Raw genomic sequence first — 15,854 nt, forward strand, 5'->3', positions numbered from 1 at the left:
CATGCCTTTGTTCTCTCTTGTCCTCTGAATCCAGCCTACATATAGCCTAGTCTATCCTTGAATCCTCAGGAAGTTTATTCTAGTTTCTTCTGCTTCTTTCTCCTGCCCAAGCAGTAATTTTCTCTCCATTCTTCACCATCCCCAAGAGCATTCAAGCTCCCTCTGAGCTCAAGTGGGATGGTCCTGAGCTCAGTTCTAAGTTTCTAAATCCCAAGGGTAATTCATCACCATCCTAATACAGATTGCTCTCTAATTTTTTTAGCTGACCTCTTGTTCTCTTCCTTTTGTTCTATTCTTTTCTCTTCCTAGATGTAGCAGCTCACCTCCCAACCCTCTCTTTCATCTGTTATTTAACTATCAGTAACTAGCTTTCCTTTTACATTTTTATATGCAAGCATTACTACCCAAGGGAATATTCAGATGGTGGCCTGGATATTTCACACAATTCAGACAACCCTGGAATCCTTGCTTGTTCTCCCAAGGGCACAGCAAGGCTGCTGCTTTGTTCACAATGGCCTAACCACACACGTATTCTGTCATTTTCTTGATTTATCTGTTTTGTCCTAGGATCATCTCTAGTAACAGGTCACACATTGTCAAACTACCTCTCAGCAGGGTAAGTGACCTTTTTCCCTCTAAACTTAAATATCTGATGTGAGGCAGGGAGGGGCCTCCAAACCGACCAACCACATTGGTCCTAGATTTTCCTGGTTGTCTCTGCCCATCAATAATAATATTTGGGCCTAAGCATATTTCCTTTTGGGGGGTCATTGCAAGCCTGATTTGCTCTTTATCCCCAATCCTTCTCTCCCTGATCTCCATTTCTGCTCTGTTTTTCTGACCCCACCCCCACCCTGGCAGCAGCTGAAGTTCATGCACACCTCACACCAGTTCCTCCTGCTGAGCAGCCCTCCTGCCAAGGAGGCACGGTTCCGGACTGCCAAGAAACTCTATGGCAGCACTTTTGCCTTCCAGTAAGAGCGGGGTGGTGGGGAAGGTGGAGGGCAACAAATGTAAGGTGATGGGAGAGTTCATTCGAGATTAATGAGTTTGTGTTACCTATGTTCATCAGCCAGTCAACAATTAGTTATATTGTGGTAGATTCTGTAGAACAAGTATGTCAAACTCATGGCCCGCAGGCCGCATGTGGCCCACAACGAATATTTTTGCAGCCCAACCAATATAACGGTATGTCAGAAATGCTTTAATAAAAATTTCGTAACCTAATTTTTACAATATCCTGTTATTCATGATTATTAATAACGAACTACAACATTTACTAATGACTGATTACTGTAGTCATTTCCCTTACGCGCCTTGTACAGGCACACCATTTCTCTCCACTAATACTAGCAGCGAATATTTTAGCAGCTGATTGCCACGTCATTAGTCATGTACTGACTTGTTGAAAAATAGGTTTATTTGTGTTATGTTTATTAATTTGTGCATTTATTCAATGTCTGGTAAATTAATGTTCAAGAAAAAATTTTTATTAAAATGTTCTATTATTTTATGTTAATGATTACTCATTTATTTCAGCCCTTTGTATTCAGCATGTCTCTATCAAAATAAACCTACGTTTCTATGAAAATTGAAGCTTTTGTTTTTTGCGGCCCACGTAAACTTAAACCTTGTTTATTTGGCCCGTGTTAGCCTTTGAGTTTGACATTCTTGCTGTAGAAGATAAAAAGATAGCATGTGATATGGTCTTTACTCTCAAGCTACTTATGATGTAGTTGAGGAGAAATGGCATTTGCACATAAAAGGATGGTTGAAGGAACAGATTAGAGGGATTAGATTTGAAAACTACTTGGAGGAAATCAATTGATGCATAATTGTGGGAGAAAAGAGAGAAAGAAAGAGCCATATTTAAGGGTAATGCAAAGGGAGTGGTGGTACCATTTTCCCAAAGTGCACCTGAATTCAGGACTGGAAGCCATATTTGCATTCAGTGATAAGTTTGTTGGGTTTGAGAAGAATTCAATTTGAAACAAAGGGGAATAGGCCAATGAAAATGCTGAATCATCATTTGAGGGTTTAGAATGAGCCTAGCTAAAGCATGGAAGAGATAGATGATAGGACTGGAAATTAAGATATAAGAGGTTAGTCACAGATACATCTGCATGCCTGTGACTATGTCCATATGCATGCCCATCACTAAGTATATGTGTCCATCTTCATGTCCTGTGTGGGTGAGAATGGGTGGAAATGGCATTCTTGAAAGTGCTCCTGGGAACGTCATACTGTGAAGAGACATACATTCTACCCTGCCTTACAGTGGGTCCCACATTGAGAACTGGCATTCGATCCTGCGCAATGGGCTGGTGAATGCATCCTACACCAAACTGCAGGTGAGGCTGTGTCCCTTTTTTCTTTTTCTCCACCCCGTTTTCTGCCCCACTCAGTTTTGGGAAAGTCTACCCTGGAGTACTCAGCTGTTTTTGCCTCAGCATCCTTAAATCTAGTCTGCGTGTGGCTTCCCTAGGGAGGAAGTTGGAAGTGTATGTATAGAATGAATGTAGCTTTTATATATTTTACCTCCTATGTTTTTAGGTGGTTTGGGGAATGGGAATGTAGCTGTAGGCAGGAGTATGAATTGCTATTGCAGCCATTAGATGAATTACCCTATTAGAACTTTTCAATATATGTGAATATTCATTCAGAGTTATATAGTATCACCAGAGAATTAAATTTCTCCTATGCTCATGGGAGTGGGATGGTTCTTAAGGTACCACTGAAATAAGCATTTTCAGAAGCCCCCATGGGAGAATGAGATGTGGTAAAAGGCTGTATTGGTGGGAGTTACATTCCTCAGGTTCCAAAGTCCCATGCTCCTTAAACCAGTCCTGAAAGAGTGCAGCTGGGGTTCCAATAGAGCCAAAAGGAGGGCCAGTGTCCAAAGTGACTGTTCCATGTTGAAGCTGGGTCCAGTGCATTTAGTCCAGATTCAGTCCATTAATCCATTGTGTGGGTCCCACATGGCCGTGAACCACGTGGGTGCAGGGTAGCTTGCCCCTGCAACAGGATAGCCAGGAGCTCAGCTGCATGAGAGAGAGAGGCTCCTTTGTTCAGAAGCTTAAATATTCAGGTATAGTGCTGCAGTGGCCACACGCATTCTGGCCAGTGATTCTCTCCCAGGTGTGACTGACAGACAGGTAGGCATCTTCCACATCACTCAGACCTTACTCACATTAGTCCAAACTGCCTTTGTTCACTCCCTTCCCACATCTCTCTACGGGGAACAGACTTTAAGAGTGTTAAATTAGCAAAGCCGTGTAAATGGCATGCCTATATTACCTAGTCTTCCCTTTACGCCTTTTCTGTTAAATAATAACCTGGTTATTATAATGGTATCAATAGGAGACTTATTTCTTTGCCCTGAGAGACCCCCAAGGAACAGTCATTTTTCCTCTTTCTGGCTATCTATTCTGTAGTTCTTTTTTTTGGAATCTCATATATACCAACACCTGGGGACAGGAACATGGATTCCAAGGGACTGACTCAGTGGCTGTGCTATTCCTCACTGCAAGGCTTCAATATTTATTATTTCATAGACAAAGGGGTTAACTTGCAACCGATGTTCAGCCAATCGGGATTTTAAGAGTAGGTGCCTAGAGCCATCTGAATGAGTGATAATGGAGGGAAGAGAGGGCTGGCTAAGCCTCGTGGCTCCCTAATACACAGTCATGGGAGGGCCCAGGCTCATAGTGCTCATCCTCGTGTTTCCCTGCAAGCTGCATGGAGCAGCCTATGGCAAAGGCATCTACCTGAGCCCCATCTCCAGTATTTCCTTTGGATACTCAGGTAAGAAATACTTTCTGGCCACCTTGACTCTATTTATACTGCATCCATTTTGTGAATATACCATCTGTGCTCTCCTCCTCTTCTACCATGGATACTTGGTTTATGTCAGCTCTTTTCCCAGTCGTGGATACAAACTCTGTCTTTCTCAGTTTCCTCTCATTAGAAATTTGGATTCTTCCTTTTTTCCATGGGAATAGTTGTATTCATTATAGAGGCTTGGCAGTGGGAACTGGGAAATGAAACTAGGCTTTTGGTAGACAACATTTTTGGTGTTAGCAATAGCGCGTCATTATAAATTGTGTATGTACACATGTGCATGTGTGTTTACCTATAAATACACTTGAAGGCTTGAGTCCCTTCTGTTGGCTTACATTTCTAAAGACACTGTTCTTCTCCCTGTCAACTCTCTTTTCAACTATGTATAATTACACATTATACTATCAGTCACATTGAATGCAAGAGAAAGCATTTCATTCCAAAGATAAGGCATGAGTGAGGTCCAGAGTCTGAATAGGAGATGAGTCTAGTTTTGTCCTGCTCAGAAAATGATTCTGACTTAAAACTCTCAGTATTCCAGGTTCATGTCGTCATTCCTTTTCTGTTTTCTTTTGTTCTTATTCTGTATAAAAGAGAGCCACCATGTAGTTGCATGTATACCATATGAAGGAGACAGTGCTAGAGTCTTTAATATATATATATATTATTGATTTTTTACAGAGAGGAAGGGAGAGGGATAGAGAGTTAGAAACATTGATGAGAGAGAAACATCGATCAGCTGCCTCCTGCACACTCCCTACTGGGGATGTGCCCCCAACCAAGGTACATACATGCCTTGACCGGAATCGAACCTGGGACCTTTCAGTCCGCAGGCTGACACTCTATCCACTGAGCCAAACTGGTTAGGGCAAGTGCTAGAGTCTTTATAGATTATCATTTAGTGTCCTCCAGTAATTATAACTGTATAAAGATTAGAAACTTAGCTCCATAGGTGTAGAACTAGAATAGTCTCTAACATAATAAACTAAAAAAGTAGAAAAAAAGAGATAATATAGGTAAGAACTGAAATCAACCAAATAAAAATAGGTACAATAGGTAGAACCAAAAAAGCAAAAGTTGATTCTTTTTAAGAACTAAAAAACAAACAAAAAAAAACAGATACAGCTGGTTAGATTGAAGAAAAAGAGCACACAGATATCTGGAAAAGGGAACATAACTACAGATGTAGCAAAATTTAAGAAGCTAATGGGACAGTTTTGTCAACTTTATGTCAGTACTTTGAAAATTTTGACAAAATGGATAAATTCTTAGAAAAATATACCTAAAAAAATGATTCAAGAAGAAATAGAAAGCCTAAATAGTCCTAAAACTATAAAAGACATTGAATGGTAGTTTAAAATTTTACACCACACTCCACACCACCCTCCTACACATACACACATATGCACACAAAACCCAAAAATCCTACCTAGCTCAGATAGTTTTCAAGTCAGGCTAAACTTTCAAGGAACAAATTATTTCACAGTTTTACACAGAATCATCCAGAGAATGAAAACATGAATTCATAAGTCATAAAAGATTGGCAAATTGGATTTTATCAACACTAATAACTTCTGTTTATCAGAAGACATCTTAAGAAAGTGAAAAGATGCCCTAGCCAGTGGGCTCAGTGAACAAAGCATTGGCCTGTGGACCGAAGGGTCCTGGGTTCATTTCTGGTCAAGGGCACATGCCCAGGTTGCGGGTTTGATGCCAGTAGGGGGCATGCAGGAGATAGCCCATCAATGATTAGCTTTCATCATTGATGTTTCTATCTCTCCCTCCCTCTCCCTTCCTTTCTGAAATCAATAAAAAAATATTTTTTTAAAAAAAGAGAAAAGACAAGCTACAAACCAGGAGAAGACATTTATAATACACATAACCACAAAAGATTAGTAATAAAGATATATTTTAAAAATCCTTAGAAATTGCCCTGGCTGGGTAGCTCAGTTTTAGACCACCGTCCTGTGCACCAAAAAGTTGTGGGTTCGCCGAAACCGGTTTGGCTCAGTGGATAGAGCGTCGGCCTGCGGACTGAAGGGTCCCGGGTTCGATTCTGGTCAGGGGCGTGTGCCTGGGTTGCGGGCACATCCCCAGTGGGAGGTGTGCAGGAGGCGGCTGATCGATGTTTCTCTCCCATCGATGTTTCTAACTATCTCTCTCTCCCTTCCTCTCTGTAAAAAATCAATAAAATATATTTAAAAAAAAAAAAAAAAAAGTTGTGGGTTCAATCCAAGGTCAAGGCAAGTACAGGAAGCAACCAATCAGTGTTTCTCTTTTTCCCCCTCTCTCCCTATCCCTCACATCCTCCCTCAATCTCTCCTCTCCCTCCCTTTCTAAAAATCAAAAACATATCCTTGGGTGAGGATTTTTAAAAAATTCTTACAGATAAATAAGAAAAAGACAACCCAATATAAAAATTGGCAAATGAGAAAAAGATTACTGGTCAAGATGGCCATGTAGGTAAATGTACTCACCTTCTCCCACAACCACATCAAAATTGCAACTAAAGTACAGAGCAACCATCATTCAGAACCACCTGTAATCGATCTGAATGGAAGTCTTACAACTATGAAATTGGAGAAGCCACATTAAGACTGGTAGGGCAGAAACCTGGAAGTGCTGGTCCCACACATGTGTGGCGCATAAAAATCAGGAGAGATCTCGGCGGTGTAGACCTCCCCTGAGGAGTGGGGGGCCCCAGTCCCACACCAGATCTCCCCACTGAGGGTTTCAGTGCCAGCAAGAGAAGTCCCAGTAACTTCTGGCTGTAAAAATGAATATGGCTTGAGGCTGAGGAAGGCTGACACTGCTGGAGTGCCAGGGAGTTTCTCTTAAAGGGCCTGCACATGGACTTACTAGGACTCACTCTTTCTGAGCTCCAGCATGGGGGAGCAGCTTGAAAGGCACCAGAGACATATGAGGAGAGACTGCATTGTTTGGCATCTAGGTGAGAGCTGGAGGGACAGCTCTCTCCCAGACAGAAGTGCTGGCAGAAGCCATTCTTCCTTTGATGAGCCTTTCCCCCACAGAGCTATCAGAGAGGTGCCATATCTGAAATTCCATCAACCTAGCTTACACTGTTTGCTCACCCTGGTGATTCCCTGAGGCCCTTACCACCCAACTTTTTGGCCCACCCAAGCTTGTTTCCAGTGGCTGTACTATAGGAATAGCCTGTCTTGATTGGTGTTTCAGATTTTCCTAAAATCTTTCAAATAAGCAGCTTCTGGCATCAGCAAGCCCTTCTCCTTAAGTGGCCCCAGGCCCAGTAGCCTTGCTTGGGCACCTCTAAGCCCAGCACAAGAGACAGCCATCTGCAGGTCACTTTGTAGCTTATGCCTGGTGGCCCTCGGCAGAACACAGGCAATGGCTGATGTGGGGAGCCGATATAGGGTTAAGCCTCGGACTAACAAACAAGTCCCTGTTCAGGCGCCAGATGTAAATGTTTACCTCCACGTCCCATGTGGTTCAGGGTTCAGGATCTGGAAGAGGAGCCGCACACAAATGAAAGAGAAAAGACAAGACAAATTGGGAATATTGGGGGGCCAGGCGGGTAAGTCCAACTCAAGAGGAAGGACTACCACCGGTGCTCAGGCCGCACCAACCATTTTATAATCAGAGGTAAACAAGGTAGTGGTTACCATAGTTACACTGTTCTTGTGAATTTCACTCGTTTTGACCATAGTTACACTTCCTGCACTTCCCTCAGCCCATTAGCTTCCCAGATAATATCTAGGGAGTGTTATAAGGTCAAGCCTGATTATGGTAAGAGGACTGTGCCCTCTAAGCTGGGACTTGTTTGTCAGTCCAAGGCTTAACTCTGTATCAGCTCCCCACAGGCTGACACTGGCCTGCAACTCCTAGGAGATCCCAAAGCCAGTGCACCCAGTGATAGCTTCAGGCAACATTGGAGCACCACCACCCAGCCACCTCCACAAGTGATACACTGAAGTGGTGGAATCAGTGGGTACCAGAGCCCTGCTGAAGCAAGTCTTGCACTGTGTGGTGGGCCCCAGCACAGCGGATCTACCAAGGTGATCGGAAGTTGGTGGTCAGCTGATCAGCCTGAGTAAATCCTTTTAATTGACGTGCCAACAACAATCAAGACTCAATTACAACAGAAGGGTGTACAGCCCGCCTGTAGTGCCAAACTTGGGTGATCAGAAAGTCTGTGCTGCTGGACCCCACAGGTCACCAACTACATTAGTCCATGCTACTATGCCTAGGAGACATAGCAGCACTACCTAATACACAGAAACAAGGAGGTGACCAAAATGAGGAGACAAACATCCCACATGAAAGAATGGAACAAAACTCCAGAAAAAAATAAACAAAATGGAGACAAGCAATCAACTAGATTCAGAGTTCAAAACACTGGTTATAAGGATGCTCAGGAAACTTAGTGAGAACCTCAACAGCATTAAAAATAAAAAACACAACTAATTGAAATAAAGAATAATTTACAGGGAATCACCAGTAGAGTAGGTGAAGCCAAGAATCAAATTGACTTGGAATATAAGGAAGAAAAACAAAGTCAGAACAACCAGAAAAAAGAATCCCCCCAAAATGAGGGTAGTGTAAGGAGCCTCTGGGACAAATCCAAGCATACCAACATTTGCATCATGGGGGTGCTGGAAGGAGAAGAGAAAGAGCAAGAAATTGAAAACCTATTTGAAAAATAATTACAGAAAACTTACCTAAATTGGTGAAGGAAACAGACATAGAAGTCCAGGGATTGCAGAGTTCCAAACAAAATGAATCCAAAGAGATCCACACCAAGACACATCATAATTAAAATGTAAAAGGCTAAAGACAAACAATCTTAAAAGCAGTAAGAGAAAAGCAGTTAGTTACCTACAAGGGAGCTCCCATAAGACTGACTGTCAGCTGGTTTCTCAAAAGAAACTTTGCAGCCCAGCCGGCATGGCTTAGTGGTTGAGCATTGACCTATGGTTCAATTCCTGATCAGAGCACATACCCAGATTACAGGCTCAATCCCCAGTAGGAGGCCTGCAGGAGGAAGCCAATTGATGTTTCTTTCATTGGTTTCTCTTTTTCCCTTTCCCTCTCTGAAATCAATAAAGATATATTTTTTAAAAGAAAACATTTTTAAAAAAGAAAGAAACTTTGCACACTAAAAGGGAGTGACAAGAAATATTCAAAGTGATGAAAAGCAAGGACCTACAACCAACATTACTTTATCCTGTAAAGCTATCATTTAGAATTGATGGACATATAAAGAGCTACCAGCCAAGAAAAACTAAAGGTGTTCATCACCACCAAACCAGTATTACATGAAATGTTAAAGGGTCTTCTTTAAGAAGAAGAAAAAAAGATAAAAATATGAACAATAAAATGGTGATAAATACATATCTATCAACAATTGAAACTACAGACAAAATGAACAAGCAGAATAGAACAGACTCATAGATACAGAGAACTTTCTGTTGGTTGCCAGATGGGAGGAGGGTTTGGGAGATGGGCAAAAAAGGTGAGGATGTAAAGTACAGCTTAGGGAATCTATACTAATAAAAGGGTAATATGCTAATTAGACCAGATAGACCCAACGTCCAGACAAAGCCACAGTGGCTGCGAGGGCCAAGGAGGGCAGGTGGCTGCAAGGGCCGAGGAGGGCTGGCAGCCGTGGCAGGGTGATGGGGGCGGCACCTTCCCCTGATTGATCCGGTTGCCTCCCGCCATCAGTAGGACATCCCCTGAGGGCTCCTGGACTGTGAGAGGGGGCAGGCCAGGCTGATGGACCTCCCCCCCTCTCCCCCAGTGCACAAATTTTCATGCACCGGGCCTCTAGTATAGTCAGTAATATTCTAATAACTAGGTGTGGTGCTGGATGGGTGTAGGATTTATTGTGATGATCACTAAGTTATGTAATGTCTGGTCACTGGGTGAACACCTGAAACTAAAGATGAATGTCAACTGTAATTGATAATGAAAATGATTGAAAAAATAAGCAGATGACATGAACAGGTATGTCACTGAAGAAATGACCAAAAAATGTGAAAAGCTGTTCAGCCACTATTAATCAAGTAAGTAAAATCAAGACCAAAATGACTTACCATTTTAGCACCCAAATGGATTAGCAAAAATTAAGAAATCTGATAATGCCTCTGATTGTACCAGAGTTATAGATCATCAAGATTTCTTTTATTGCTTATGGGGATATAAATTAGTATGACTCTTTGGTGTTAAATTTGGTGATAATATAAAGCTGAGAAATTTTATCCCATTGACAGCATTTTCATTCCTGTATATGTGCACCCAAAGATGTGTACAAAAATGTTCAAAGCAGCCCTAACTGGTTTGGCTCAGTGGTGGATAGAGCGTCGGCCTGCGGACTAAAGGGTCCCAGGTTCGATTCCAGTCAAGGGCATGTACCTTGGTTGCGGGCACATCCCCAGTGGCGGGTGTGCAGGAGGCAGCTGATTGATGTTTCTCTCTCATCGATGTTTCTAACTCTCTATCCCTCTCCCTTCCTCTCTGTAAAAAATCAATAAAATATATATTTTTTTAAAATGTTCAAAGCAATACTGTTTGCAACAGCAAATCTTGGAAACAACCCAAATCAGGATATATTTTAATACATTCTTACAATTGATTATTCAGCAATGAAAATGAATGAACAGTGGCATTCAACATCATGGAAAAATCTTAGAAATAAGTTGAGGGGGGAAAGGCAAGCTCAAAAGACTAGTCTATGCTACCTTTTTTTAATGTTGTTCAAAAGCAAATAAAATTAAACATTAGGCATGTGTGTGTATGTTTCTGTGTGTGATAAAACTAAAGAAATTTCAGGATGGTGGTTACCTCCCAAAGAGGATGCAGGTAGTTGGGTTAGAATAGCAGCACATAGATGTAAGTCATCGGTAATGTTTTAGGTCTTGGGTTTAGTTCTTAGGTTGGATCTGAAGATATTTATTGTCCTATCCTATATAATAAAAAGCTAATATGCAAATCAACCCAACCGTGGAACGACCAGTCGCTATGACACACACTGACCACCAGGGGGCAGGTGCTCAATGCAGGAGCTGCCCCCTGGTGGTCAGTGTGCTCCCACAAGGGGAGTGCTGCTCAGCCAGAAGCTGGGCTCACAGCTGGTGAGCACAGCGGCAGTGGTGGGAGCCTCTCCTGCCTCTGCGGCAGTGCTAAGGACCCCTCGGGGGATGTCCGACTGCCAGCTTAGGCCGCTCCCTGGCAGGCGGACATCTCGCAAGGAGTCCCAGACTGCGAGAAGGCGCAGGCCCAGCTGAGGAACCCCCCTTTTCCCAGGCCTCTAGTTAAATATATGATAGTATGTCATGAACCAAATATTAGTATTAATCCACACAGGGTAAGTGCCCAATAAATATTTGTTAATGTATACATGGATCTCATTCTGTGTGCCTGGTGTCTAAAGTAGGGTGGGGTTGGGGTAGTCTTTTTTGCTTTTTTGTCTAGGTTCCTCAATTTTTATCTTTATCACAACCTGAGCTTGCCTCTAATTAATCTCTTATTATTTTCCAAATAGTGAAATTCTCCTGGTTCTCAGTGCCCACAAGATTCTTTCTTCCTATCTATTTTCTCCCTATTCTCTCCCCCTGTCACTGGCCTTTGCTTACCATTAAGTGCCTGAAAGCCATTAGTTATCAGATGGAGCCAGGTGTCTTTACCGACTTCTTCTCTTTCTTCATTACTTTACCGATTACTTAAAAACATCATATGATACCATCCTTCTCAAAAAGGTCAATTAACTATAGATACAAAATACCATAGGATTTTGGTATTAGAGCTGTAGGTCATTTTGTCCAATCCCCGTTATTATTTAGATAAGAGAGATGAAACTTGGAGATATTAAGTGACTTCGGAGTCACACAGATGAGTAGCAGAGATAAGACAGAAATCCAGATCTCCTAACTTTTGGGACAGTATTCTAACGATTATATTAGACTGATAGGGTAGGCTTTGCTTGAATGACTGACTCTGTGAGGGCCCCATAGATATTTGAGCCTATATAACAGTGGGTGGAATGTATGCAAGTGTCCAAATAACTGTAGTTACTCTAGAATTTCGTCAACTTTATCTTACTGCGTGTTTCCTTCCACCCTATTCTGCTCTGCTTTGTTCTTTCTCAGGGTAGGATTCTTAGCCAGCAGCATTGGGTGCCTACACTACAGCAGCAGTGTAGAGAGCATCCCTTTGACTAGCAGAGCCTCCAATGACTTGGCTATAGTAAGCACATTAAAATGAAGACCAGTGAGAAAGGAGATGGTAAACTCCATCTATTCAGTCCTGTTTAGAGACTTGGAATAAGTATATACTCCAGACACAAAACATCCAGGGATTATTCTAGCCATCATGTTCTTAGGGTCTGGTCTTGACAAACTGAAGATCACTGGGGCAGTATGGACAGGACAGTGTGCAACAGGATTGGGATGGGACAGGATTTATATTATAAGGGCCATCTCTAAAACAGCCATAGAAGTCAGATTGTTCTTTCCTATATTCTGGGGTATAACCTAAATGAGAATTTCACTCAGGATCTTGCACTGAAATAACCAGGCTAAGAAGTCATGTTTAGATGCAGAGCTAAACCTAGTTCAGGCTAATGGAGAAAGTGGAAATGGGTGGTGAGTGTCTATAGGAGGAAGAAATTAGCAGTTGAAATCTTGAAGCTCTTCTGGCCCTGAATTTTACTCAGGCCACAATTCTGTCATAGGACTTTAGTGTGAGTGCATGATGAATTTACAGCCTGATCAGTAAAGAATGTTAGTCCAGTGGTTATCATTCCCACAGCAACACCATGGCCATCACAAGACCAAAAATTGAAGCAGAGTGGAGTTAGTAATAATAGAAAGTTCCAGGGTGCAGTGGTTGATAAGGGCCCTGCTTATGGCCTGTAATGATAGCATCATTCCCCATCTTCCTCTCAGTCTCACACACGCACGCACACGTGAGAGTCTGTGATAAGGCTGCCTGTGCTAAAGCTGAGCATAGGGATTGAAGTCCTATTCACAGGCGAAAAGAGTTGGGAGCAGGAGCACACAAGCACTGTTTTGTATCTAAGAAAAATCCAAAATGAGTCTATAAATGGTTATAAACAGGACTATTCACTGGTGGGTAAGGATGGTGAAGGATTTATGGATTTAGAGAGGGTGGAAACCAGGGAATTGGCAGCACTTCCTAAAGTGTGGGAAGACTTTCTGAAGGAAGCAGAATTCTTCGAGGTTTTTGCCATTGTAGCTATCTGGAAAATTAGTTATCCCTTACTGTTGTGCTTTCTCCCCTTTCTCTTGAAAGACTCTGTCACAGTATTCTATGTAACTTTGAGACTAGAGCAGATCTGACTTGCTCTGCTTGCTTCCTTTCTACTCATTTCACTCAGCCTGACATTTGATCCGAAGTGCTGATGTCACCACTGTCTTGGGCACCTCATTCCTCTCATTTCATGAGTTACTCCCCTATCATAGAACCCTTCAGTGATTCCCTGATGTTCTCAGGATAAATTCTAGTTGCCTTAACATGGCCTATAAGGCCTGATTGAACTGATCCTAGCTCATGTCTTAGACATCATCTCTCACCACTCCTCTGCCATTGACTATGCTTTGTACAAACTAAGGCATACTGATTTTTCCCTCCAGACTTTCTATATCCTGTTACCTCTGCCCATAACATTGCCCCTCTTCATATAAACTCCTCATCCTAGAGTTCTCACCCTAGCTATCACCAGGAAGCCTTCTTCAGACCTCTAGGCTAGGTTCCTTCTCTGCCTCTGACTTACACAGTGCTCTCTATTGTCCCCATTACAACACTTGGCATATTGTTTTGTAATTACTTGTTCTTTGCCTGTACTCTCCACCAGACTAAAATTTTGTGAGGAAAGATGTCTTGTTTATTCACTCCTGTATTGCCAAGTGTCTAGTTCAGTGCCTGACAGTAGGCACTTGAGTAAATGTTTGATTAAGGAATGGGTGAATAAACTGGGTTTGTTCTTCTATGACAGGAATGGGAAAAGGACAGCACAGGATGCCCTCCAAGGATGAGCTGGTCCAGAGATATAACAGGATGAATACTATCCCCCAGGTATTAATACTTGGCCCTGCTCCAGGGAGTCAGTACCCTTCTCCTGGGATATGTTTCGGTTACAGAGATGGATGGGGAAACAATGGTGGGGATGGAGGGTAGTTTGAAGATCATTTGAAGGAACCAGGCACATTCTAAGATGAACATGCTTCCAGTCATAAGTGGCTTTCGTCATAACTATGAAAACAGAGACTAAATTTATGAAAAAATGCAGTGACATGTAATTGTAAAGATGGAAGCTGTGAACTCATCCAAACTGGCTTTGCGGGGGGTGGGAGAGGGTGGCTGGAAGCCTAGGATATCCCTGATCCCACCCATCATCAGCGAATAGCCTCTATAGAGAAAGTTGTAACAGTCTACCTGGCCCTGCTCTCTTTCTCTTCCAGACCCGATCCATTCAGTCAAGGTTCCTGCAAAGTCGGAATCTAAACTGTATAGCACTTTGTGAAGGTAAGTAGCTCAACTAGTCCCTGTTTTCTAGGTCCCCAAACTTTCATATATATATATATGTTTATTGGTTTCAGAGAGGAAGGGAGAGGGAGAGAGATAGAAATATCAATGATGAGAGAGAATCATTGATTGGCTGCCTCCTGCATGCCCCACACTGGGATTGAGGCCACAACCTGGGCATATGACCTGACTGGGAATCAAACCATGACCTCCTGGTTCACAGATCAACACTCAACCACTGAGCCACACTGCTGGGCCTAACCTTTCTTTTTAGTGCAACTAATGGCGCATGATCCAGCCAAGGGTCATGTCTTCCCTTCCCTGCCTGGACTCTGACCTAAGCATTATATATTTATAACTTCTGGCCCCCTCTTCTCAGTCATTACATCTAAAGACCTCCAGAAGCATGGGAACATCTGGGTGTGCCCTGTGTCCGACCATGTCTGCACACGGTTCTTCTTTGTGTAAGTCTAGGAGGGTACCTTGGGGATTACTCTGAGGAGGGAGGGTGGGGGTGTCCTGGGGTGTGACTACTGTTATCTTAGACTTGCCCCTGGCTACCTGAGTGCAGCTGGCACTGGGACTTTCCCCTTGGAGGTTGGGGATGCCTATATATCACCGTCAGTTTAGAGGAAACCAGGTAAGTTGAATCTCTTCCACCCTAAGGAGAACCAAGAAAGGGTTTTTATTTATAGGATGGTCCACCTCCAAATATAGTTCCACTGGTTGACATTATTTCTAGTATTGTTCTCTCTCTTATGCTCACACTTGCCCTATCTTTGGCAGATATGAGGATGGTCAGGTGGGCGATGCCAACATTAATACTCAGGACCCCAAGATACAGAAGGAAATCATGCGTGTGATCGGAACTCAGGTTTACACAAACTGAGGGGGCCCAGCCCTCGTACCACCCCGTTCCCCCAGGATCCATCTGCCCTTATTAAAGGGCTCCGGAGCAGCTGGGGAGGCTGCCCTGAGGAATCAAGGGATCATTACCAAGGGGCAGGAAAAGGATAGAAGAGGCGGCCTTCGAGTGGAGATTGACCCAGGAACCACTCCACATTTGGATGGCCCAGACTGACTGACCCCTGTCCCTGATTTTCCCAGTTGACTTCACCCTGTTTGTAAATAAAACAATAAAATGGAAGGTGCTGTGGACTGGATATGATCACTGTGGTCTGACTGGCCTTGGCCTAGCACCTGCCCCAAGTAAAGAAGGTAAAGGGGGTGTGTGGAGGGGGGAGTGGAATATCATGAGGGTTGGGATTATTTAAGTTAGGTGGGGTCAAAGCTGAGTTCATCTAGTGTAGAGTTCTACAGATCTGTCAACATTTTAATCAATTAGATAAAGAAGGGAAATGAACAGTTATGCAGATTACACAAACTGATACAGATAATTGAATACAACAACACTGATCAACTGTTCTCACGTTTTAAAAGGACCATTGAGGCCAAAGCAGCTCAGACTTCCCACCTCTGGAAATTAGGTC

At 42.9% G+C, this 15,854-nt stretch overlaps 1 protein-coding gene across 1 annotated transcript in view; it reads left to right on the top strand.

Moving 5' to 3' along the window:
* PARP6 (poly(ADP-ribose) polymerase family member 6) overlaps window positions 1-15,522 on the top strand; it is a 40,861-nt gene extending 25,339 nt beyond the window's left edge. The window contains exons 17-24 of the mRNA XM_081084946.1: window positions 568-616; window positions 862-974; window positions 2,279-2,351; window positions 3,735-3,804; window positions 13,835-13,914; window positions 14,301-14,364; window positions 14,744-14,828; window positions 15,151-15,522. Of these exons, the coding sequence (XP_080941072.1) occupies window positions 568-616; window positions 862-974; window positions 2,279-2,351; window positions 3,735-3,804; window positions 13,835-13,914; window positions 14,301-14,364; window positions 14,744-14,828; window positions 15,151-15,253 (637 nt within the window). The 3' untranslated portion in view covers window positions 15,254-15,522. The remainder of the gene's footprint in view (window positions 1-567; window positions 617-861; window positions 975-2,278; window positions 2,352-3,734; window positions 3,805-13,834; window positions 13,915-14,300; window positions 14,365-14,743; window positions 14,829-15,150) is intronic.
* Window positions 15,523-15,854: the final 332 nt, after the last annotated feature.

This window comes from Myotis nattereri, assembly GCF_964212035.1.
Source record: "Myotis nattereri genome assembly, chromosome: 1".
Classification (NCBI taxonomy): domain Eukaryota; kingdom Metazoa; phylum Chordata; class Mammalia; order Chiroptera; family Vespertilionidae; genus Myotis; species Myotis nattereri.